This window comes from Marmota flaviventris, chromosome 15 (genome assembly GCF_047511675.1).
Source record: "Marmota flaviventris isolate mMarFla1 chromosome 15, mMarFla1.hap1, whole genome shotgun sequence".
Classification (NCBI taxonomy): Eukaryota; Metazoa; Chordata; class Mammalia; order Rodentia; family Sciuridae; genus Marmota; species Marmota flaviventris.
The window spans coordinates 378,165-403,443 of record NC_092512.1 but is presented as its reverse complement, the minus strand read 5'-3'; the positions used below and the strand labels follow the sequence as shown (position 1 = coordinate 403,443).

General features: G+C 53.0%; 1 protein-coding gene across 4 annotated transcripts in view; it reads right to left on the bottom strand.

The window, feature by feature from the left end:
- Positions 1-25,279, bottom strand: part of Arhgap39 (Rho GTPase activating protein 39) — a 72,747-nt gene that overhangs the window by 13,072 nt on the left and 34,396 nt on the right. For all 4 annotated transcript variants that reach the window (XM_071602011.1, XM_071602013.1, XM_071602014.1 and 1 more), the window contains exons 2-6: positions 25,009-25,174; positions 11,418-11,843; positions 8,516-8,599; positions 3,137-4,499; positions 1,278-1,839 (exon numbers count right to left, since the gene is read on the bottom strand). In XM_071602011.1, the coding sequence (XP_071458112.1) occupies positions 1,278-1,839; positions 3,137-4,499; positions 8,516-8,599; positions 11,418-11,843; positions 25,009-25,088 (2,515 nt within the window). In that variant the 5' untranslated portion in view covers positions 25,089-25,174. The remainder of the gene's footprint in view (positions 1-1,277; positions 1,840-3,136; positions 4,500-8,515; positions 8,600-11,417; positions 11,844-25,008; positions 25,175-25,279) is intronic.

The following is a 25,279-nucleotide window of genomic DNA, read 5'->3' as shown; positions in this document are numbered from 1 at the left end:
GTGGGCCCAGTGCCGTCCTGAGCAGTGCAGACACATTCCTACAGCTCCCATGTCAAGGTGCATGTCAAGGCCCTTTCTCAAGAAGGCAAGATGGTGACCTAGGAAGCCCCAGGACTATACCAGTGCCTAGAGAGGTCCAAGAAGATCAAGGAATGGGGTCCCTGAGGCCCCAGTGCAGTCCAGGCCCCAGGTCAGTCTGTATCTGCTGCAATGCGTGTTGCAGGTGCACACATGGGCAGGAATAGCATGTTTTCCAAAACTGTTTACAAGTGTCTGAGGAGCTGGTGGCTCCTGTGCCTGACATACCTTCTCCAGAACCCCTCCCTCAAGTTTGCATGCACACTGAGGGCCCCATGGCAGCCTGAGAGCTGCCTTTCCCATGCCTGAGCTGGGGGCAAGGCCTAGAAGGGAGCACAGTTTCCACCTAAGCAGAGGCTGGGCAACCCAGAAGAGCTGACATGTCCGCCCTGGCAGGATGCATCTGTACCTGTACGTGTACCTGAACACAAGTATGCATGTCTGGCCGTCAGTGCTACGGCTGTGTCCTACAGATGCTCACGAGCATCATGTGGGACACAGCCTGCTACAGCTGGGACTGCCTGTATCCTTGCCCCATGCCCACTCTGTCCATCCCAGGGCTTGGGCCAGCCACTAGTTTATCACATGGGGACTGTCCAGCTGAAAGACCACGGCCTGGGCCCGACAGACCTAGTGCATCCCATCTGGGGGCCTTCTGTTTGACACCTGGCAGCCATCAGCAAGTGGACACCTGTGCTGGCCTGAACCTCTGGCCCTCAGGGCAGCTCAGCTCATAGTGCCCTGGAGACCGGCTGATCTCCACAGACTTGTGTGTGGGAAGCCTGTGACTGAGTCGTGGCAGATGCACTGTGGCCACCAGGCCCCTCCCTGCCTAGAATACACAGCTTAAGCCTCACGGTGCAGCTGCCCTTATACTGCAGGGTGACAGAAGCCAAAGTGGGCAGGCATCAAAGGGCAGGCCATATGCCCTCATCTGCCAGGGCTGCCTAGGGCTCTTCTCAGAGCCAAGGTAGGGTGCCCTGAGGATGCCCACAAACCACTGAAAGCTGGGTGTGGGGTCTCCTAGGGGACATGCGTCTTCTAGAAGTACCACTCCTATGTGGTGCCAGGTCTGGTGGGGTGTGAGGATGGGGGCCTGGGCGGGTGTTGCCCAGAATGGCTGGGAGCCCTCTCCACAGCCCTTACCTCAGCTGCAGCAGACCCTAGGGGTGCCAAGGGTCCTGCACACTGGGTCTTACCTTTGGTGTCATTGACAGGGTCCATGTGCCGGTAGATGTATCCCTCTAGGTAGGAGTGGAACTTGGGTGTGGGCGGGAAGAAGGCCAGGCAGATGGCCATGAGCTCCCAGCCACGGGCCAGGCTCTCGAGGCGGAAGTTCTCGGTGGTCTGCCTGCACAGCTGGATGTAGAGCTCATCCCGGAGGCCCTGCACGCTCCAGCCTTTAGTGGCAATCTCGAGGGCCACATGCAGTGGGTCTGCCTTGGCCCGCCGGTCGCCCATGTACATCTGGATCAGCTTGAAGATCTCACAGGCCTCTTTCTTCACATGCCGGTCGTTGGTCACAATCATGGGCTTCTTGATGGACTCACTGCTCCAGGCCAGCATGTTGGCGATGGACACCTTCCGTCGAAAGAGGCCCTGGGTGTGCTTGTTGAAGTGCTTGGAGGCCCAGTTCTCGATGTCCGTCTCTGAGGAGGGCTTGCGCAGCGTGAAGGTGGGGAAGACACAGCTGGAGCTGGGCATCGCGCTACGGTTCTGCCGGCTGCTCTCAAACTGGGCACAGGCTCCTAAGTCCTCAGACTGGGAAGGACAAATGGGCTGGGCCATCGGGGGTAGGGATGGAGTGGGCACTGGGCCCACTTGGATCACAGTCCCAAGAGGTGTGAGCCAGCCAGGTGTGGCGTGGCCAGTCTAACATAGCCAAGAAGCTGAGCTTCAAAACCCCAGGTGGGGTGGCAGCAGGACAGCTGCACTGTCAGGTACCCAGGGAGAGAGGGCAGGGACAGGCAGGGGTGGCTCTCGAGCCCTGCTCCCATCTCTGCAGGACCCCAGTGGGCTGGGCCTCTGCAGGTCTCTCCCTCTGCTCTGCTCTTGACCTGCCCATTCCATTAGAGGTAGCTTTCTGTCTGCTCACTGTTTCCCAAGGTTGCCTCTCCCATCTGTCCTGTCATCCTACCAGTTTATGAGCAGTGGATGGAAAGTCTGGCTGGATGTGGCTCTGAGCTCACTAGCCTGAAGGGCCCGGGAAGCTGGCTACCCACAGGTCACAGAGGCCTTCCCCAGCAGGGCAAAGGTGGGCCTGCCATACATGTCCAGGAGGCCTTAAGATTTTCACTTTAACTTCCTTGGAACCTGGGCCCACTAAGCAAACCAACCAGATGCCAGGTCACCCTCAGGCTTGGCCTGTGTCTCTAGTCAACCAGTGTGAAAGGTGGAAGCTAGAAGTGGGAATGAGGACATTAGAGCCATCAAATCTGAATTGCCTGGTGATCTCCAGAAGGGAAGACCTGCAGGTGGACACTCAGGTACCTGCTGCTGAACAGAGGTACTCGTGGGCTCTGTGGGGCACTGACTGATGTGTGCTCTGGCACTGTGTGGGGAGGACACAGCAGGCTGGGCTTGGGCTTGGGCTCCAGCTCTGGCTGTGATGTCTGGCAACCACCCAGTCACTACCTCACTAGCAGCTCTTCCTGCCCGAGGGAGACGTGCTTGGAGATAGTTCCAGAGCCACCAAAGAATGCTGATGCCCCACCTGCCCAGCTCCCCAGGAGTACAATAGTCCCAGAGCTGGCTGCCAGTTGCCCTCAGCTGCTGTGTCCTGTAGGCAAGGCTTGAAACTCCCTGGTGGCCAAGGTCCAGGAAGCCCTATGCCTGGTGGTGGGTGGCCTGAGTGGGGTGTTCCGTGAAGATGCCCTCCCTGCCAGTGGTGTGCTGGACGTTCAGAGGCCAGGCTCTGAACACGCTCAGTGCCACACACACCTTGTGGATGCCAGGTGCACCCAGCCCCATTCTGCCTGCAGCCGATCCCAGGCTCTAGGCTGGGACTTGGGGGTCTTATGGGCCCAGGGTCCCCATCTGCCCACCAAGTACTCCTCACCTGTGAGGGGTGGAGGTAAGGTTCTGGTGAGGCCAAGTTGGTCTGCACAGAGACGCTCTTCTCCAGCAGGATCTGGGGGAAGCCGAGCTTCTCGAAAGTATTCCGCTTCCAATGCTTGCTATCCTGCTGCGCCAGTGCCTCATCCTCACTGAAGGCACGTACCACAGGTCCGGGCATGGGTAGTGGCACAGCACCGTCACTCTCGTAGCCAGAGCCATCCTGCTGGGAGTCCCAGCTGCCCCTCTGCTTCATGTGAAAGTGGGCCTGCTGTGCCTCCCAGGCCAGCCGCGCCTGTGCCAGGAAAGGCTCGGCCATACCCCGTGCTACGTCCACTTCAGCCTCTGCACGCTTCATCTGGGCAAGGCTGGGCCCACATGGAGAGCGCTCCTCAGCCAGAGGCTGCTCACCCAGTAGGTCCCCTGGGCCATCCGTGGAGGGGGCGCCAGGAGTTTGGCACAGAGAGGGCTTTCTGCTCTTCCTCTTACGTGTGCCTGGGGAGTAGCCCGTGGAAGACATGGTGTCCTGCTGGCTGGACCAAGACATGGTGTCCTCCTGGGCTGGGGGCAGTGGTGTGGGTGGTTGGCTCAGCCGGGGCTCGGGTCCCTCCATGGTGCTGTAGTCTCCAGACCTGATCCCTAGGCGTTGGTCCCTCAGCAGGCAAGGGCTGGGCTGCAGTGAGTAGGAGCCACCACCAGGGTTGGGAGCATATTTGTGCCGGGGGCCTGCATGCAGCTTGGGGCTAGAGCCGGCCTGCTCCACGTACACCAGCTGCCTTACGTACTCTTTGCCTGCAGGACTGTACTCCAGGCTCAGGAAGCGCTCAGGGCACTTCTGTTTAGTGCGCACCAGCTGCTGGCAGGGGGAGGCAGGGGCCTGCTTGGCCCCGGGCAAGAAGGGGCGGGGCTTGCGGCTGGGCGACCTCTGTGGGGAGCCAGCCTGGTAGGGGCCACCAGCCTCGAACTGTACGTCCATGGGGGGCTCATCATAGATGGGGGCCTGATACTCCATAGGGGGCTCCTCATAGAGAGGGGGCTCATAGCCATAGCGTGGGGAAGAGGGCTGTGAGTCACTGGAGGACTTTCGAGGCTGCGTGAGCAGTGGGGAGCAGCTCCCGGAGAGTTCAGCCCTTCTCAGGAAGGGCGAAGGTCGCCTCTCAGGGAAGAAGACAGCGCCTTCCGAGTCCTGGGTGAATGTCTGTAGGTTGGGCGAATGCTGGCTGCCAGAGGGTCTGCGGGGACGGCTCCCAGGCTGGCCATCTGAAGAGTAGCCATTGCCCTGAGGAGTGAGGAAGCTGGGCTCCCTGTCAGCGACCTTGATGAGCATGCGCTCCTTGGTGCCTGAGTTCCACCGAAGTGAGGAGGTCCTGCAGGGAAGCAGACCGGCAGTCAGTGGAGAAGGCTAGCCCCATCTCACTACTTGGCATGGTGGTCCCACAGCATCCTCCCTGCTCAAGGCGGTGCTCCCTATGAACCCTGTGGCACTCTTTCCCAGGAGCTCTCCTGCCCATATTGCTCTACACCCGCCCAACACCAGGCACAGATTTGCAGCTATCATGAGAAAGAAAGGGGCCTTCCCAGGGACCACTCAACTGAGCACACAGTTGGTGTGTGTGTGTGTGGGGTATAGGGGTGTTCACCAGTGTCCCAGGTGAGACCAGCACACTATGCCAGCAACTCAAGACCCCATTTCTCACCAGAGGCTCCTGTGAATCCTCCCTTTACCCCACCTACCCACTAATGCCTGCATTAGGCCAAGGGTACCCACAGCCTCCTGGGAGTTATACTGCTTACATCCTGGCCCCTCCCCCAGCGGGTTCATGCTGGACATTTGGTCTCTTAGCTTCATTTGCTCTCTGCCCCAGTGCTATACTGCTGGTGGACTTGATGTCTTTGCATGCTCTGCCTGCTGTGAGCCCAAGGTTGGCACAGGTCCTGAATCCACGGTGGTACCAGCTGTAGCTAGGGGCCAGACCCAGGACACTGCTGGGGAGAGATGATGGGGGGCAGAACATGTCCCTCCTTCACACTCTCTACCCCAGGATACTTAGGGGTAGCACTTCTTAAATCTGTGGCTCAACATCTTCTGAGTTTTGGTAAAATCCTGACCATTATCTTTTCAAATATTATGTTTATTATATTTCTTCTAGTTTGGGAATTCAATTACGATCCTTTTCACCCTGCATCCTGTGGTTTTCATGCTGTGTTCTGTATTTCCCATCCCCGGCTTCTCTATACTTCAGAATTGATATTTTCTTCTGATCTGTCTTCCAATTTACTAATTCTCCTCTCAGCTATGTTTAATCTAATTTAAAATCCATTGTTTTGATCCATTCATACTGCTATAACAAAATTCCATGGACTGAGTGGTTTAAAAACAAGATATTTACTTAGTTCTGGAGCTGGAAGTACCCAGTCATGGCACAGACAGATCCAGTATCTGATAAGGACTCCTCCCTGTTTCACAGGTGATGCCTGGCTGTGTGTTCTCACCCAGGGGAGGTTTGAGCTCTCTTTGACCTTTCACTTTTTGTTGTTGTGGTGATGGTATTGGGGATTAAATCCAGGGGTACTCCACCACTGAGGTACAGTCCTTTTTGCAGGAAGCCATCCGTGATATGAGGCACCTGTACTGGGGACTGAACCCAGGGCCTTCCACATGCAAGGCAAGGGCACACCACTGAGCCACATCCCAGCCCTTTTTTTTCTTTTGAGACAGGGTCTCGCTAAATTGCTGAGACTGGCTTTGAACTTGGGATCCTCCTGCCTCAGCCTCCTCAGTTGCTGGTGCTATTTCTGATCTTCCTACCCTCTCTGGTAAGTGCATCACTTCAAAGGCAACTGCAGGCTGCTCTAAGGTCTCTCTGGAGGCTGAGCTCCAAGTGTGCCCACCCCCACATCCCATTGGGGGCTCTCATGGGACACATCTTCATTCCCTCACATGATCCCCCACATTCCTTTACCTTCTAGATCTTTCTCAGGTCTACTATTCCTTTCTCCCCAAACTGTCCCCACCCCAGGCCTGAGTTGGCTCTGATAGGGCTCTGTCTCTGGAACTTTCGTTCTCCCCAAGAAACCCACAGCTGGCCCCAGCACGGGGATCCCAAAGACTAACACCTGGCCCAACAAAGACTCTCGCAGCCAGGATGTGGCTCTCCTTGAGCCTCAGTGCTGGGGTCAGGCCTGCTGTCCCAGGCAGTCCTAGGCCGCAGGAATACCAGAATGCTCCCGCCAGGCTCAGCAGCAGCATAGCTTCACCTCTCTCAGCTTGGATCACCCTGGCTTCCTCTCAATAATGTGTTCATATGACTGTGATTCCTTCCATCCCACTTTCCATCACACCATCTGCACCACCGGGGACAGCTTGGGAGAGAAGTGCCAGCTCTGGGACTTCAAGGCCAGATGGGCACACAGGACTGACTGCATAGCCAGGCAGCTCACCCGGCCTCCAGTGTGTCTGCATTGAGGCCTCCTCCTGCGGGGTGCTGGGCAGGTGGGTGAGTGGATGGGTCTCCTCATGGCACACTCCACCTGGGAGATGCTGTCACCTCCAAGGAGCCTTGCTCTGCCCATGCTATGTGGCACAAGTGAACTGGGGGGTCAGCATGGGCATGTGTATCTCCCTTTTGAGCAGGCTATGATCTGTGAGTGCCAGTCCAGGTCTGCTCAGGTGATGCTCAGGTGATACACAGAATACAGATTCTCAGCAGAAAGGATCCCGGACGTCTCAGCAGGGGGTCTGACCTCCTCCCTCCACCTCCCTGATAGAATACAACATCTGCTTGCACACATGTTGGCAGCCCTCCCGTAGACCTGCTTCGTCTTCCAGATATCACCAGGTCTCTGTCCCAAGGTCTCAGTAATGGTAGAAGGGGCAGGAGGAGATGGCTCAGCTGCCTGGCACTGAACTGCCCCCAGCAGGTCACAGATGACACCAGACTGCAGCACCACACTGGCCGAGGGCCAGAGCACTCTCAAGAGTTTCAGGAGCAGGCCCCACCTAGGCAGACATGCTGGGTTGCCTCTGTGCAGCTAAGCCCAGTGGGTCTCAGATGTACCTCATCCAGAGGTCAACACTGGGGATGGTCTACTTCTCCAATCACTATTTATTTACTTAGAAATGCAACTGCTTGTCCTGTGCTGGATGGTCCAGCCAGCAGGTGGACCACACCAGGGGTCTGAGTGGGGTCTCTGATAGGCAACATCATTAGCAGGGTGAGAGGCTGGGGGCTGCCAAGACGAGCAACAGGCACAGGAACAGTGGCCACCAGAGGGCTGAGGGGCTAGGGGCAAGGAGCCCCAGAGCAAAGACCAGACTCATCAGCTCATGTGGCTAGAGGAGGTCCCACAGGGCTGAGGGCGGCTCAGCTGCCAGAGAGGTTTGGCAAGTGGGAGAACATTGGAACAGCTACCCATCTCTGTGACACCTGAAAGGCCCAGAGGGTCTTCTTTGTCCTATTTGGGACCCACCTGACTGAAGGCTCTGCAGGTGCCCACTGTGACAATGGGGATGCTGCCAGTGAGCCAGGCTCTTTTAAAGGACAATGGCTCCCCAGGGATAGCAGGGTTGTGACAATGCTCAGCCAAAGGCCAGGTGGGCACATGGCCATACAGAGCAGACATACAGTCCAGGAAAGTGCTGCAGGGGTCGTGGGGAAGCTTAGGCCTGTGCCAGAGCCAAAATCAATCTCAGCACAGTGAGGATGAGCAGCCACCAGGAACGTGCTGGGTCACAGTGCTAGACTCATCTTATGACGGGGAATGAAGCCTGAGGAGCACAGAGCATGCCATAGTCATGGGTCACAGTACGGGCAGGGCAGCTCGAGGCCCTTCCTGATGTTCCACAAACACGAATCTGAGGAGGAGCCTAGGCTCTCAGGCCTTCGACCTCTGCAGCACCATTGCCAGGTCACTCCAGGGACAGCACTGACCCTGGCCCTGAGACCCTACAGCCAACCAGTCACGAGGCAATGGAAGACAGTGGGCAGAGGGCTGGCCCTCAGGGTCCTCCAGCTCCGCACAGTGAGCCGAGGCCCACTCCCCTGCCAGGACTAACAGGATCTTGCGGACTAGGGCTGAAAAGCACTCTGACACGAGTAGCCAGTGTGGCCCAGGCGTCAGCCACATGCCAGGGACCTTCATACTCTACTTTTCCAATGGGGGACAAAGGCCGCACCCAGGACCCACAGCTGTCTGTTCTGGGCAGCGACAAGAGTCTTCCCAGACGGGGCGACCAAGCCATTTTGGCAGCCTCCAAAGCCACCATGGGGCGTGCACTGCCCCGGCTTTCTGCTGAGTCAGGCTCTGCTCCAGGTGCCCAGGCCAGCCCACCCAAGAGTCCACCTCGGGATAGTGGATGGGTATGGGGAGGTAGGGGGTCTACCTGTAGTGAAGCAGCTGGCCATCCGTGCTATGATCCCGGTAAACCTCGTAGTCCTTCTCGAGGATCACGCCTGGTGGTGACGAACTGGAACACAGGAGAATGGAAAAGATGTGAACCTAAGTGCCCTTCAGCTGACTCGGGAGGACATGGCCTGCCTTCTGCTCATCATGCTGTTGGGTATTTCTTCTGCCCTGCACCTGCCTCCTCCCACAGGGTCAGCCCATGGTGACCCATCCAAAGGCCACATGCCAGGACAGGAAACCAGCCTTGTCTAGTGTTTCAGGAACCTGAACCACTGGGATGGGAGCTGCTGCTCTCAGGATCCAGAGATGGGTCAGTGAGAGTCACAGCTTCAACCAGCACTGACGGGATGGCCTAAGGAAGAAGCGTAGCTAGAAAGACCCTCATGGGGCTGTGTGTGCCTGAGTGCCAAGCTTGCACACTCAATAGAGATCTAAGAAGCAGGTGACAGAGTGAGCATTTATCTTGGCAGATATTCATAAGGCATGTGATCAAACTAATATATATTAATAATTAAATAATCAAAGAACCCTTGATGCCACCTATGATACCAACCAATCAGGCAGCACAGGCAGCAGGATCGCAAGTTCAAGGCCAGCCTGGGCAAGTTAGCAAAACACTGTCTTCAATAAAAAATAAAAAGGGCCAGATGTGGTGGCGCACGCCTGTAATCCCAGCAGCTTGGGAGGCTGAGGCAGGAGGATCACAAATTCAAAGCCAGCCTCAGCAAAAGTGAGGCGCTCAGCAACTCAGTGAGACCCTGTCTCTGAATAAAATATAAAATAGAGCTGAGGATGTGGTTCAGTGGTCAAGTGCCCTAGAGTTCGATCCCTGGCACCAAAATAAATAAATAAATAAATATAAAAAGATAAAAAGGGCTGGGGATGTCAGGTGTGGTGGTGTCCCAGTGACAATGGGAGGATGAGGCAGGAGGATTGATCACGAGTTTGAGGCCAGCCTGGGAAACTTCAGGAGGTCCTGTCTTAAAATTACCTGAGAAAACATTAATTTGGCACACCTGGAGATTAAGTGGAGTCACAAATTATTGTGCTGGGAGCATATGTGGCCCAGGCAAAGGCTTGGCTGGCCACTTACAAAGCTTGTGATAACATAAGCCTAGGGTTACTTGCTGTCCATTCGGAGGTACTTTGCAGAAAACACTTGAATCCATCATAAGCCAATCCCCTGGACTTGGCCATCATAAGTACCATGGATATTTTGGTCAAAGACAGCAGCTGAACATCCTGTCACACAGTAACCCAGCAACCAGGGAGCCACATATTTTATTATGATTTTTTTTTTTAAAAACTCAGGGTTGAGTCAAATTTTCTGAATGTGAAAAACTTCTTTTGATCACTATTAAACACTGTGAGTGGCTTTGGAGATTAGTTTTTGTTGCAGACTTTTGGTAACGTTTCTTAATGAATTCAGCCTAAAATCACAAGGCAAATGGTGACAGCCTGTGAAACACACTACAGCAGTCACTGCAAAGACAACTAATATCTCAGTCACAAGCAACGTTGAGCTGCTTTATCCACATACCACCCTGTGAACATTACCAGAGGCATGATCCCATTCCCACACATATTTGTAGCAGGTGTTTTCCAAGCTGAAGCTATAGTTCCAGCAGAATCTTTCTGACTCTGATACATGTGCAAGCATAAAGGAAACTTCTGTTTCAAGACCTACTTAACTGCAGTTGAGGAGCTTCTGCCTAACCTTCAGTCAGGTGTGACCAACCTGCAAGGCACTGCCTGATAAGACACACACCAGGAGAACAATCTAACAGGATTTGATAAATGCCAAGTGACAAATATGCTCAATTAAAATCGTGTATGTGCAATCCAGGTCCAAATCTGGCAGCACCTCTGTCTATGAAGAACAGCAGTCTCATCACCCTGCTGTTCCCTTAGGATGCCATATGCCCTGCTGGGGCTGCTCACCCTCTCATCTGCTGTGTTTACCCTCAGGGACCCTGTTCCTGCTCACAACAACCAACCAGGGATAAGCTGAGCCAGAATGACAAGGACAGTGGAGTCAGCAGTGAAGGGTAGCAAGAGCTGTTTCCATGTGCTCCCTATGTTCAGAGTGAGAAGCAGACCCAGCACACCGTGCAGAGGCATGGAACATGCAAAACAAAATCCAAACTCTATATATGAACATCACACCTGAAAGGGACTGACGGAGGGTCAGCCCTGAAGAAGAAAAGGCCAGCGGCTGGATGCACAACACAAGAAACTGCTCCCGATGAGGCATAAAACAAAAATGTCTGTGACCAAGCAGACACACACCTGGTGGCCTCTGTAGCTGGGGGACCCTGACCACAGGCTCCCACTGCAGATCAATCTGCCTGACAATGCAAGTAAGGTCCTGCACCTGAGCTACCTGTTTCTTCACTTGTACAATGAGAATAACAGCAGCAGCCCCCTCCTGGGGGATTCAGGAGAATCAGTCCCCAGGCTATGCCAAGGAAGGGCAACCCTCCAACAAACAGAAGTCAAGTACCAAAGTCATGACTCTATTAGCCAGGAAAATACCCACTGGAGGGCCCTCCTGACAGCTCACTGAGAAACTGCCTGCCCAGGATTTCTGGGCCTAGAAGGTTCTGTTTCTCTAATGAGCTCCTGGATCTAGGAATCCAGGTGACTAAGGACAGTGTCAACAAACAGCAGGTCCTGAGCAAAATGGGGAGGAAGGAGCCAGAATGTGCATCAGCTGGGTCACAGCCATCCCCTCACCCGCCAGAAACCCCAAGCCCTCATTACTGTTCACAAGTGGAGAGCCAGGAGGCAGGAGCTGCGGCCAGGCAGCCACATTCAGGCCCCACGCCACCCCCTCCCAGGGGGACCACCCAGCGCCGGCCAGCCCCGACCCTCCTCACCTGCCACTCTCCTCCTTTGGGGTCCCCAGTGCTGCGGGCCTCCCTGCCCTTGTGGGCAGTTCCTGTGCCCTCTCCGTGGCTTCAAGCTCGGGCTCCAGTGAGGAGCCAGTGCTGCCATCGCGGCTGCCACGGCCGGGACTGCTATCAGCGGAGGCACGAGGGGACTCTGTGTTCTGCTTCAGCGTCTGCAGCTTGGCCAGCGGGATGATGTCGCAGTTCTGCGGGCGGTGCCACACAGTGCGCTGCGAGGCGGCACTGTAGTAGTAGAAGCGCGATGTGTTGGGGTCAAAGAGCTCCCACCACTGGTCCTCGCTGGTGCGTTTGATGCGTACTCCAGCTGGAGGGTCCCACACGCACTCGCCGGTAACCAGGTTGGCATACATGCGCTCCCGGGTACGTGGCTCGATGATCTCCACCCACTCCAGCCTGTGGGGACACAGGTGAGAGTGAGGACCCCACTCTCACAGCCATCCCAAGCCCACCAGTCCCAGGTGACCTTTCGCTGAGCAGGAACACCACCACTTCTGCACAGTGGGGTGGGGTGGGGTGGGGTGGGGTGGGTGGGGGCTTTCTACTGGGGAGCTCAGCCTCCAGCCTTATAATGTTTTTTTTCTAATTAAAAAGATAACCTGTGAATAATGGAAATTAAAGCATCAGACAAGACCATTTGAAAACAGGTGTGTTTGAAGTCAGGGTGTGCTTGGGTGACATCTGGCATTTTTAAGCTGCTTCCAAGTTTCTACATGGAAAGAATAACCCTCTACAGCCTTGGAATGCCTCTCTGTGGGGACACTGCCTCTGCCTGGCTGGTTCCTCCATCATCCCTCACTCACTGACCCTATGGTGGCCCAGAGTAAGGGGACCTTCATCACATCCATGGTCTTTCTCCAATGACTATGGAACCAGTCCAGGGATAGGGCTGCTCAGAAAACAGACAAATGTCTGCATTTGCATCTGCCTTCCTGGGAAGTAATGCTGCTGCAGGTGGATTCTGCACCTATAAGTCCTGATGCCACATGGGAAGAAGCAAAGAACTTAACTGGGGGGCAGAAAGGTGCATAGCTGTCACTGCTGCCTGTCCAAGCCTCAGGCAGCAGCCCTGAATCTGTTTTGTTTTGATACTGAGGAAGGCACCAGGGGTGCTTTATTGCTGAGCTACTACCCCAAGCCTTTTATTTTATATTGAGACAGGGTCTCACTAAATTGCTGAGCCTGGCCTCAAACTTGTGATCCTCTTACCTCTACCTCCCAAGTAAGGGATTACAGGCATGAGCCACTGTACCTGGCAGACCCCTGCTTCTTGCTGATATTGATGTCAAGTGCCTCAGCCCTTCCTTGATTACAGGACCCTGTTCCTGTGAGTGGATATCACAGGCAGAGGGGCTTGTGGCTGCGGAATGTTCTGGGCAGGGGCTCACCCTTCTGGGTGTCAGGAGGCTCTGAGGAAGACCTCACACAGCTCTGAGCCCGAGTGGGTTGAAAACAGGTATGTTTCAAGTCAGAAAGCAGATGGGAGGGGGAGGAGGGCACAGAATGACCGGTCTCTGTAATCACAGAAACAGTGAGGTCCACTCAGGAAGCTGGGCATTGCCATCCCGCAGAAGCATCTCAGAGCCCTTCATCCCACTGGGCGGAGACCTGCCCTTAGGGTATGTCATCCCCGACTCCTGGATAGTCTGAAGGGGCATCTGAGTGCCTCTGCCAATATGTATGGATGCCTGGGTTTGGGTCACTCCCCTCCCTCTGAGTGGGCCCTGGTAGCCTGGCAGCCACAGTACATCAGGGCAAGTGGATGCTCTTGGGGATAGTCAGTTGGGCCACCTGGTCAAGGGGGCACCCAGACCTCTCTCTATGGTTGATAAGCTTCTCGTAGGGAGACATGTCCTGCCTGTTTCAGGCAGGAGTCATCATGGAAGCTCAAAGTCATGGGTTGAGTCTGATGCAAAGTGGCGTCTGAGCAGTCCTCTAGTGCTGCCCAGTGCTGTTCCCTTTGCCCTCTGCAGCTTCTGGTGGGTCCTGCTTTGAGTGCTGATCAAGAGGGACTTTGTTGTGTCAGCAGGGGTGGGGATGGGGGTGGGGTGATCTTGTCTTTTTTTCTGTGTTTTCCACAATGTTCACAAGATTACTTTTGTTATTGAGAAAACACACACACACACACACACACACACACACACACACACACACTATCTTGTATAAAAGAGTGCATATTTCAACTATGGTATGCAATAAAACTTTCACAGTATCAAAATTTTGACGTTTTACAGATGCAGTAGGCATACTTCCACAAAGCACCTGCACCTGCATGGGCCTGTGCAGCGCACCCCTCAGTGGAGGTAGCCATCACGGTGTCCCTGAAGGGGTGTTTTAAGATGAATGCAAAATTGATTGCCAGGAAGGACTGTCATAATCCATAATTAAATGAACCTATACAGCCTTATTTTCAAAAGCCATGAGTCTCCTTCTATACATACATTTGTATAGAAATCATTGGAAAATAAAACCAAAGATTAAAAGGGGTCATGTAGGGGGCTGGGGCTGGGGCTCAGCAGTAGAGCACTCACCTAGCACGTGTGAGTCTCTGGGTTTGATCCTCAACACCACATAAAAATAAATAAAATAAAGGTATTGTGTCCAACTACAATTTAAAAAAATCTATTTAAGGGGCTGGGGATGTGGCTCAAGCGCTCGCCTGGCATGCGTGTGGCCCAGGTTCGATCCTCAGCACCACATACAAACAAAGATGTTGTGTCCGCCGAAAACTAAAAAATAAATATTAAAATTCTCTCTCTCTCTCTCATATATATATATAGATCTTTAAAAAAAACAAAAATCTATTTTAAAAAAGTGGGGGTCATCTAGGAGCAGTAGAATCTGGTATAATTTTCCCCTTTTTACTCATCTAATTTTTTTCCCAAACTTTGTAACAGAAAATTTCAAACACACAGAGACTGGTACAATGCATTGCCACATATAGTTGTCACTTGCTCCTGATTACTGATGCAGTGAGACATTCCTCTCACATTCACCAGCTGCTTACATGCCTCATTTGCTAGACATACAAGACTTGCTGTTAAACTTTTCCTTCTTACTGACTGGCAGGAGTTGTATTTTTAAACACACCTGCCCTCAGTTATATGTTAAAATAATCTACTATATGTCTTGTCTTTTTACTCTCTTTATGACATCTTTGGTCTTTTGATGAAAACATTTTATTTTTACTTTTTAAAATTATGTTTGTGGTGGGGCTGGGCTTGTGGCTCAGCAGTATAGTGCTCGCTTAGCACGTGCAAGACGCTGGGTTCGATCCTCAGAAATAAATAAATAAAGGTATTGTGTCCAACTACAGTTAAAAAAATATTTAAAAAAAAATTATGTCTGTGGTACTGCTTGAACCCCAGGGTGCTTGATCACTGAGCTAAATCCTCCATCCCTTTTCATGTTAAGAAAGGATCTCGTTAAATCGCCCTCGATGGCCTTGAATTTGTATCCTCCCAAGTCTCTGGGATCACAGGGGTCACCATCACACCCAGCCCTTGGCTATTCATAACACTTCTCTCTTTATGAATCTTAGAGTTGGTCCTTGAATTCCATTCACAACCTTGGGTACCTGTGTGGGATCTTCCCTCAGCCTACTGACTGGTCATCCCCAGGTCCCTCTCGTTTGTGGGCTAGGTCTAGGGCGCGAGCACTGACAGGCATCAGCATACTCCATTGGCACTGCTCACCTGCTGGTGCTTGTTCCAGCCTCAGATGCTCTGTGCTGGCGGTCTGTCTCTGGGCCTTGCCTGGTTCTGTGGTTTAGTCCCTTAATCTGCACCTCTCTGTACACCTCCACCCCCACTCACAGCACAGCAGAGACTCTCACCACTTCTGCCCAGCACCACAGCTCCCTGGCTCCCTTCCTTCTCTGCATCCACAGCCAGTGAACAACTCCATGGAGCACTCAGCATGCCATGGCACCCAGGGTGAGGTTGGGTATCCCAGCACCTGGCTCCACACAACCAGTCTGAATGATCCTACTCCCTCTAAAGTCACACTGCAGCTGTGCTGCTCTGTGTGGTCCTGTGCCCACCTGTTCCAGTGACCCTCCCCGGAAACCTTCCCCTCATCTTGCAACACAAATGTGAGACCTCCCATAGCTGGAAAAGGGACCCACCTTCTCTTCTTCCCTCTGCAGCTTAGCACTGTGTGGAGGGAAGGCTGGGGCTTCAAGTGGCACCAGCCCCAGGACGTTGCTGGCTGTGCCTCTCCCAGGACACACCTCAAGTCTTAAATCTGCATTCTCTTGGGCCCCTACACAGCCCACTTTACTCAGGAAAAAAGATCCAAGTATCACACAAATAAAGAAAAATGGCCACAGTCAGTGTGTTCGGAAGAAGGGTGGGTGGGTGCCCCTCTTCCTGAAGCCTGCACCGTACAGCACAGCCATGCCCTTGAGATTGTAACCAGATCAAACTTGGCACCCAAATGTGACCACAATGGGTCTTCCTTCCTCCCACCCCTCCAGCCTGCATAATGGCTCACACACTGCTGAAAACTCACACTGGCCCTGCCCACTGCTCGAACCACCCCTGCCTCCCCAAGGTCCTGGCCCCCCTGCAGGGCACCATGCATGTCTTTCAGCCACAACTTGGGAGATGGAGCTCTCCCTAGAAACTCAGAGCGCCACCTCAATAACCCAGCTCAGGGTCATCTCAGAGCTTTCCTTACAGACTTGTGGCTATGGGGACCCTCACCCTAGGGCACAGGGGCAGGGGTTTTCTAGGCCACAAGCATTGCTCCATCAACAGAGAGTAGTGGCCACAAAACTGTCATTGACACGGATGCCATGGATGCCCCAGTGACACAAACTCCCTCACACTGAGCTCACTCCAGAAGCCCAGCACAGCACTGACCTGCAGGCTGGAGGAAGACTCGGAGCCTGCCACAGGAAGGGGCCCAGATAAAACCCATGGAAAGAACCAGGGAAAGAGTCTACCCCGAGGATGGCACACATCATTCCTGACAGGGTCCCCTAGAAAGACCACAGTGGCTGACACCTCTGCTCACCTTTATAAGGATTGAAATCCAATAAAAATCCTAGCCAAGCATGCAGAAGGTGAAGATGACCAAAAGCCAGGCGGACTGGAGCAATGGCACATGCTTCTAATCCCAGTGACTCAGGAGGCTGGGTCAGGATTGTAAGCTTAAGGCCAGCCTGGGTAACTTAACAAAACCCCAGCAACTTAGCAACTTCCCCAAACAGCAAAGTAGCACCAAATACTGCATGCACATTATGGTAGAAGGCACTCATCACCATCAGGGAATGAGAGAACTCAGGAAAATGCAGAATCATACAGAAGGGCACTGTAAACGCAAGGACGGCCCCAACAAAGAGGCCCAAATGCCCACAGCACAGACCTGGGGCTCTGTGCTCCATGTGAAGGTGAATAGGCACAGATGGCCCTGCTCCTTAACCCGCAGACATGGCACTCATGCTCACAGCAGCAGAACACCTGGGACAAGCAGGGGCCATCCAGGCGCCCATACCCAGCACATCAGCCCACAATGCACGATCTGAGGAACTGGGCACGGCATGAGGTGGGGCTCCCTGTGAGGTTCATGAGCAAACAAAGCTGACAATGATGGTGGCAGGTCCCAGCTGGCGGGACCAGTCCACAAAATTGACCATAGGACAGAAGAAGAAACCTCACCTTCCCACATCGGCAGCCCTGACCCTTCCCTAGCAGCCAAGAGGAGGGCCTGCGTGGACAGGGGTGGAGGAGCCACAGGAGGCCTGCGTGGCTGCAAGGCCAGGTGGGGCAGAGCACAAGTGCCTGGAAGCCCACCGGTGAACCCCATCCAGGGTGAAAACACCAGCCAGCAAGGATGGCACTCAGGTTGGTGGCGACACCCAAGCCTAGCTATATCCCCTGAGGAGAATCCACTGCCACTCTCAGCAAAGAGCAGGTTAGCCCCTAGGAATGCTCACACCTCACTGAGATGAAAACCAGGCTGCTCTGCCAGGCGCTTTTGGATGCACACTCAACTCTGCAAGCCTCTGAGGGGCACAGTCAAGGGAACAGATGGCTTTAGGCAGCAGAGGCTTGAGCAAGGAGACTGGACCACAGCCCAGAGTCCAGGTTTCTCTCACCCAGGGCAGGGCTCCTCAGAGAAGTGGCAAATTCCAGGCCCGGGGCAGGGAATACAAAGGGGCCTTGACCCCAAAGAAGGGGTATGTCTCAGGTCACAGGAGCCCCAGTGATCAGAGCCAGGACACAGGACAGTTCACGGGATGCAAGAGTTGGATCAGTGTCAGTGTTCAGATGGAGGCAGACAACTCCCCAGAGAAGTCCCAGTAACTTGCAGGAGGAGGGGAGGCCCGTCCTCCCCTCAGGGAGCCCACACACAGTCCCCCCCCCCGAGTTGTGGGCTTCCTCTGAGCAGCATGACAGAGAGGCGAAGGAGCCTTTCAGAGGACCTCGGACAGCACAACCTCACCAGCACATCAACACTGGTGTCAACGGTGACAAGCCTGTTGACAACTGAGCTCTTGACACAGTGGGGCCATCCTCCCCAAGAAAAACATCAGACAAATTCAAACGGAGGGACATTCTGCAAAATACCTGGACAGTCCTCCTCAAAACTGTCAAAGTCATGAAAAACTGGGAAAGTCTAACCGGGCACAGTGGCCCACCCCGTAATCCCAGCGACTTGGGAAGCTGAAGCAAGAGGATCTCAAGTTGGAGGCTAGCCTCAGCAACTTAGTGGGACTCTGTGTCAAAAGAAAAAAAATAAAAAGGGCTGGGGGTGTAGCTCAGTGGTAGAGAGCTCCTGGGTTCAATCCACAGTATTAAAACAAAAACAAAACCCAGGAAGGCCTAATGAACCCTCTCAGTCCAGCGGAGACCAAGGAGACACGGTGAACACATGCCAGATGGGATCTGAAGACAGGAGGGACTTTAGGTGAGAACTAGGAAGGAATACTGAATAGAGGCGCAGATTTCAGCTGAGGACGACAGACCAGTGTGGGCTAGGAGTCTGCCACACACCCACAAAGTCACAGCCATCAGAGCTGGTGCAGGGGGCCAAAAGGCCCCTGGCGGGGCTGGGGTTATGGCTCAGTGGTAGAGTGCTAACCAAGCATGTGTGAGGCATTGGGTTTGATCCTCAGCACCATATAAAAATAAACAAACAGGGGCTGGGGTTGTGGCTCAGAGGTAGAGCACTCGCCTAGTACGCGTGAGGCACTGGGTTCAATCCTCAACACCACATAAAAATAAAAAAATAAAAAACAAAGATATTGTGTCCACCTATAACTAAAAAATAAATATTTAAAAACAAATAAATAAATAAATAAACAAACAAAATAAAGGTATTGTGTCCATCTGCAACTAAAAAGAGATAAAAATTTTAAAATGCCCCTAGCACTACCTTGGCAAATGCCACTCAACCTAACATTCTTCAAATAAAAGGATAATTTTTAAAAAGTAAGCAATGTCCATACTTTAAAATGTTAATTTTACATCCTGCAGATTACACATCGAGGACAGTCTGCCTCATTTCGTACCTAGGGTAGGGGCTACATGGGCTGTGTCCCCTTGCTGTTGGGACAGAGACAAGGAGCACGGCTGTGGGAGCCTCCCAGGAAGACCCCTCCTGTTCTGACAGGCACCAGAAGCACCTGTACTGCCCCAGGCCAGGTGGAACTCAGGAGCCAGGACAGCCCACAGGGCTCCTGTGCACCAGAGGCAGGGAGGACCCTGGGAGCAGCCAGAGCATAGGGCCAGGATGGCATGCACACGCTCATGTGAGGGCTGGGACTGTGGCTTTGCAGTCCTAAAGCTGTGTCCTCCCCTGTGGCCAACGGTGGAGACATCCAAGATGAACTCAGACCTGCTGATGCCTCTGAGGGAGATTTAAGGACCCAGGTGCATCCAGATGCCTGAGGGGTAGGGCTGTCAAGCCCGCTCCTCCAAAAGACTCGGGAGGCTGAGAGAGATGCCTGGCAGGCAGAGGAGCATGACCCCTCAGAAGCCGAAACACACTGAAGCTCCACATATGCAAGGCACACATGTGTCACTCTTGCCTTAGAGACTGGCCCCTGCTTCTGGTTACCTGGCCGCTGACTGAATTTGCAGCACATTCACCCAACATGAGTGCCACCACTCCCAGGGTCCTGACCCATACACTGAGTGCTAACCCTTCAGCCCCCTGGCTGCACAGGGAGGCAACTGTGGGCCTTTCTCACTGGCCATACTGCAGAACGCAGAGCAATGTGGGCTGGGAGAGACCTTCCTGGCTGTGAAGACAGGTCAATGGCAAAAGATGCCACCAAGTGAGGTACTAAGCAACTCAGTGAGACCCTGCCTCTAATAAAATACAAAATAGGGCTGGGGATGTGGCTCAGTGACCAACTGCCTTTGAATTCAATCCCTGGTACCAAAAATAAATAAATAATGCAACCAAAAGTGCATGGGGATTGGCCATCTCCTGTGACCAATCACAGTAATTTGAGTGGCCTTTAGTTGCCTTTGTAGGTCTTTGAGTTTCTGTCCACTAGCGACCATAAGGCCAACTTCTGCCAATGACTGAGGCAGAAGTGATCATTGTGTAGAGTCTCAGGGTACACTGAAGGGGTCCCTTCATTTCCAGGGATATCCATGGGCTGCCATGACCACAGCCCTGCTGCAGCTGTGGCCAGGGGCATATGGTCTCAAGCCTCCCCTGCAGACGCTGCATCCTGGAAGATAGTCGAATCCTGTCTCTGTCAGCGCAGACCCAGGTGGGCAGTGACAACTGTGACCAAAGAACACCCAGCAGGTCTGCTGGGGCTTCCAAGAAGACAGATTCACTGACAGTGATGTAAAGACAGATGTGGTGGAGGCTGGGGTGCCTGTGGCAGAGACTCGAAGGACCAGGTTCTTGCTGCCCGACCAGACTTGGTGACCAGGTTCTCCTGGCTAGTTTGAAGGGAGCAAGGCGGAAGCTTCCAGATAGATGGGTGGAGCATTTCCAGGAAAGAAGGTGACAGAGGAGGGGGCGGGGAAGGCGAGGCAAGGGTTTTGGCAGCACTATGTAGGGTCTGGGGCCAGAACTTGGGGAGCACACCAATGACAGATCAAGGGTGAATGTGATAAGATTCAATGCCACTGCCTGGGCTCAGTGTCCCTTGGCCCTGGGATGCTGGCAGGGGCTGCCCACATGGTCCCACTTCACTCCTTGAGGCTGCTACTCTCACTTTCTCTCCTAGCCAGTGGTAGATTTTACCAGAACAAAGTTGGGATACTCCCCAGAGAATCTGAATACAGAGAAGCTTTCAAAGCACACTACTGACATTCTGAGTCTTAAAAGCAGCAACAACAATTCTTATTTTTCTTTAAAATGTGAATATAATGCACTAACCATGACTTGACAGAGAACAGGTTTTGTTCCCTTTTTAGTGCATTCCTGTGCACAAGTGGCAAGAGCCGGCTTTTCAAAGGCACATTCTTGGTATCTCCTGGGGATGGCATTCAGCCAGGATCCTGAGAAAACAGAGGCAGGCAAAAGTGTTGAGAACACTGGGCCCCAGGGAGTCACTGCCCAGACAGGTATGGGCAGGACCCACAGACATCCAAGGCAAGGGACTTCAGAACTCAGAGGGGTACCAAGTCTGGGGAGGCCCCAGGAACTCTGGCTGGAGCTGGACCTTAAGAATAGGGAGGGACACAGCTGGTGGCTGTGGCATGTGCAGGTTGTGGTCTGGGATTGTCCATCTCTCCTCATGGGCAAGGGGGGGTATCAGCACTATGGATTGAAGAACTAAGCCTGCCTTCTACCACAGAGCCACACCCACCCCCAAGCGCATCCTGTCCTGGGGCTGTAGTCTGGTCCAGTTGAGCATTGGGTCAGTGGGGGCTGCCAGTCCCCCAGGTCAAGGGGACTGCACAGAGAAAGAGCTTTGTCACTAGGTGGTGACAGATAAACTGTGCCAAACTAAGCAGGTGAGGAGAGCGTAACTGGCAGCTGTGGAACTGCCCAAGGAGTTTCGGGGCTTCACCACCAGTGGGGACTGGACCCTGTAAGTGGGAAATGGCTGAAGTTTGGTAGTCTCCTGCTGCCCTGATCTGAGCAGTGTTTGAGAAGACTTATTTGGTGAGAAGAATATTTATGATGAACTGCACAGGGAAAAAATCATCTGGTAAGGAAGGTGGAAGGGTAAGAGAAGCAGCAATCCCTGGGCCCTACAGGACAGCAGAAACAAAGGCCCCTACAGGACAGCAGGAAACAGGTCCTCTCCAGCAATCCCTTGGGTGCTGATGCAAAAGGACCCTTCACAATGCTCCTGTTCTGGAGATGTCTGCTTTCAGACAATGATCTGTCTAGACAAATGTTTCCAGAATGACTTCAGTGAATGCCAAATACATATCAGGCAAAATTTACCAGGTGAGACAGGCACATTCCTTGCTCCCCAGACTCCAACAATGCAGTGTCAAGACCCCTTGACAGGGGAAAGGAGAGTCTCAGCAACAGTGCTGGGACAGGCAGACACCCCTGCAGAAAAGCGAAGGTAACCCCACTTCAGGCCACACACAAAAGAGTGAAGACTGGGTCAAGGCTGCAACACAATAGCTAAAATCATAAAGCTTACAAGAGGGTACATTTTCATGACCTTGGGGCTGGTACTGGATTAGACGACGACACCAAAAACATGAGCAGCAAGAGAAGCAGCAGAGGTACTGAACTCAACAGAGATGAGCCTCCAGCACAGACCACCACCACCACAGGAATACAGCCACGCACCAGGAGTGCACACGCGCTACAGACGGTGTCTGTGACTAGGACTCAGATCCAAAGCATTGAAATCACATGTGCAGCCAGGCCTGGTGGTGCACACCTGTAGTCCCAGCAACTCAGGAGGCTGAGGAGGATTGCAAATGCAAGACCAGCCTCAGCAAATCAGTGAGGCCCTGAAATGAAAAAAAATCAAAAGAGCTAGGGATGTGGCTCAGTAGTAGAGCTCTCCTGGGTTTGAGCACCAGTACCAAAATAAACAAACAACACAACAAAGAAGAACTTTTACAGTACAGTGATAAAGAGACACACCACGCTTGGGGATGGGTGTGGCTCTGTGGTAGAAGGCAGGCTTAGTGTGTGTGACGCTCTCAGTTCTGTCCCCAGCACAAACACACAAAAGGAAAAATAACCAAAACACATCAGCCACTGCTGACCTGCCTGGCCCTCTGCAGCATAAGGGGGATGTGGGGCACTACACAGGAAGACCAGCTCACTGAGGAACTGTGCCAGACCCCACTGTGCTATCGGGAACTGCCTCCATCAGGTAGTGAAGCCTGCACATGACAGAGGTCAACAGAGTCACACAGGAGCTTAAGCAGCCCCAGCTCCTCAAAGACACCCAGGAAGTGGTCAGAGGATGTGGAGGTCTCAGGTCAAGGAAAGGCAGTCTTTAATCATGATGCTGGGATAGCTGCAGCAGTTTGGAAAACAAAGAGCCGGGTCCACACCTCACTCAAGGTTAAACCCAAATGGATCTAAGACATAAGGGCAAAAATGGAACTCTGGGGTCAGGGCAGCTCAGTGTGGAGTACATGCCTCCTTGGACCACAGGGCCCTAGGTTCAACCCCAGGACCACCCCCCCAAACAGAACTGCCAGCACCACCACCAAACATACCGTAACCCAATGTCGGGATGGAGGGGACTAAAACTCCAGACACGCTGGAAGATGAATCTGGCCCGTTCAGCTGCATAAGAACTACACAAGAAAAAAATGCCATGAGTAAAGCAGAAAAGATTCTGCTTTTTGGACAAATTAGTGGAAACATATGTAATATGAATTATAAAGGGCTCATATCCTTGGTATACAGAACAGAGCACAGACAAATAAAAACTCCACAGGAAAAGGAGAAAAAGAGTATGTCACAGGGTGAAGCGTGATACACAGTACCTCTCTGCCGGCCTCGTCAGTCATGAGATGCTACCAGCAGAGGCCCCAGCAGAGCTGCCCGTGGGAGGCATGGTGGACTGGCAGGTGCAGTGCACAGGCCCTATGTGGGCCGTGGCAGCACCATACTTCACAGGTGTTCCTCGTCAGAAGTTCACCAGAAGATCCATCTCCAAAAGGAGCAATGCTACACAGGAACAGGCTGCTTCTGCAGCAGCGCATGTGACTGCACAGGCCCAGCGGAACAGATTCTGGGAAACACACAACACTGGCCTGGGAAGCTGCAGTAATGGAGGACAGTTGTGATGGTGAGAGGCAATGACTTACAGGAAGTTGCTAGGGACTGTGTGGGGAGCACAGAGACTTTTTTTTTTTTTTTTTTTTTTTTGGTACTTGGGATTGGATTGAACCCAGAAGCGCTTATCCACTGACATCCATACCACTTTTTATTTTTTTATTGAGACAGGGTCTTGCTAAGTCGCTGAAGCTGGCCTTGAACTTGTGATCCTCCTACCTCAGCCTCTCTTACACAAATGCTGGGACTGCATTTGTATAGGAAAGAGGAAAGTTGGAAACCACACCAACAGTAGCTCTTCTTTTTCTTCTTCTTCTTCTTCTTTTTTTTTTTTTAATATTTATCATTTTGTAGGTATAGTTGGACACAATGACTTTATTTTATTTACTTACTTTTATATGGTGCTGAAGATTGAACCCAGGGCCTCGCACATGCTAGGTGAGTGCAACCACTGAGCTACAACCCTAGCCTCACCAACAGTTCTTACAAACAGAAACCAAGTAGGTAAATGAGGTCTTGCTGAGTATACCTTATAGATTAATTTGTAACCCTACCTCTCTTATTGAATGTTCTATTTAAGAATGGATGACAATCATGTTTAAAAGGGTTTGGGTCACAAAAGACAGGGAGAGGCTGTAGAAATCATGCAGGTCAGAAAAGTCTAAAGACACAGAAGCCAGAAGAAAATCCATCAAGGAACCCTGCACTGCACAGGGTCAGGGAGTGCTGCCAAGGACAGCAGAGAATCGGCTGGCACAGGGCTGACAGCAGGGGAAATCAGACCGTGTGTCAACACCACATCTGCTCATCCTGGCAAGTGTCCTGGCTCAAGGGCAGGTTATCTAGGGGACACACACTCAAGGGCCAGGGGCCTAAGAAATGGACCTGCTCCAGAATGACTCAGAAAAAGGGACTGAGCAATTAATACTAAGAGCAGGTGATGTGGGGCCAGGGCACATGAGTGTTCCCCAGATTGTTCTTATTCTTGTAACTTTTCGGTAAGCGTGCAATATTTCCTAATAAAAAGCTGAAAATTAGGAAAATGAAAATAATGTACTAAGGCTATTGCGTCTATGTGGACCAATGCCTACAGAAAGGCCTGGGGAACCATGCTGAGCACAGGGGCTCCCACGTGGGGCATGTGGCCTCTGTAGTGGACAAGGCAGCAGTGAGAGGCTGTGGTGGATAAAGCAGGACTCCCACAGGCAGGCACAGGTCAGCCCTGGCAAAGCCTTGTGAGGAGCTGTGCAGGTGCTCAGGACCCGGAGAATGAGCATGACCCCCCTGGAGTCCTGCACCCACCTCCCCAAGAACCCTTCCTTCCCACTCACCTGAGGCCAGGAATGCTCAGGTGTACACAGCGCTTCCTTACCTGGTGCTGGATCCTGGGATCCTGGACTCCTGCCCGTCAACATGATGGCTTCTACATTCATAGTCCTGGGTCTGGGACATTGCGCTCGGGTCTTGAGCACCGAGGTGGACAGATGTCACAGGGTCATCAGGATGCCTTCTCCAGCATCATATAGGAAGGGGCCGCTCTACAAGAGAGAAGTGTCTAAGCACCGATGTAGAAAAACTGTACGACCATGACAATCCAGCCCCTCAAGGCCAAGTGGGCTCCCAGGGCCTAGAGCTCCCTGACC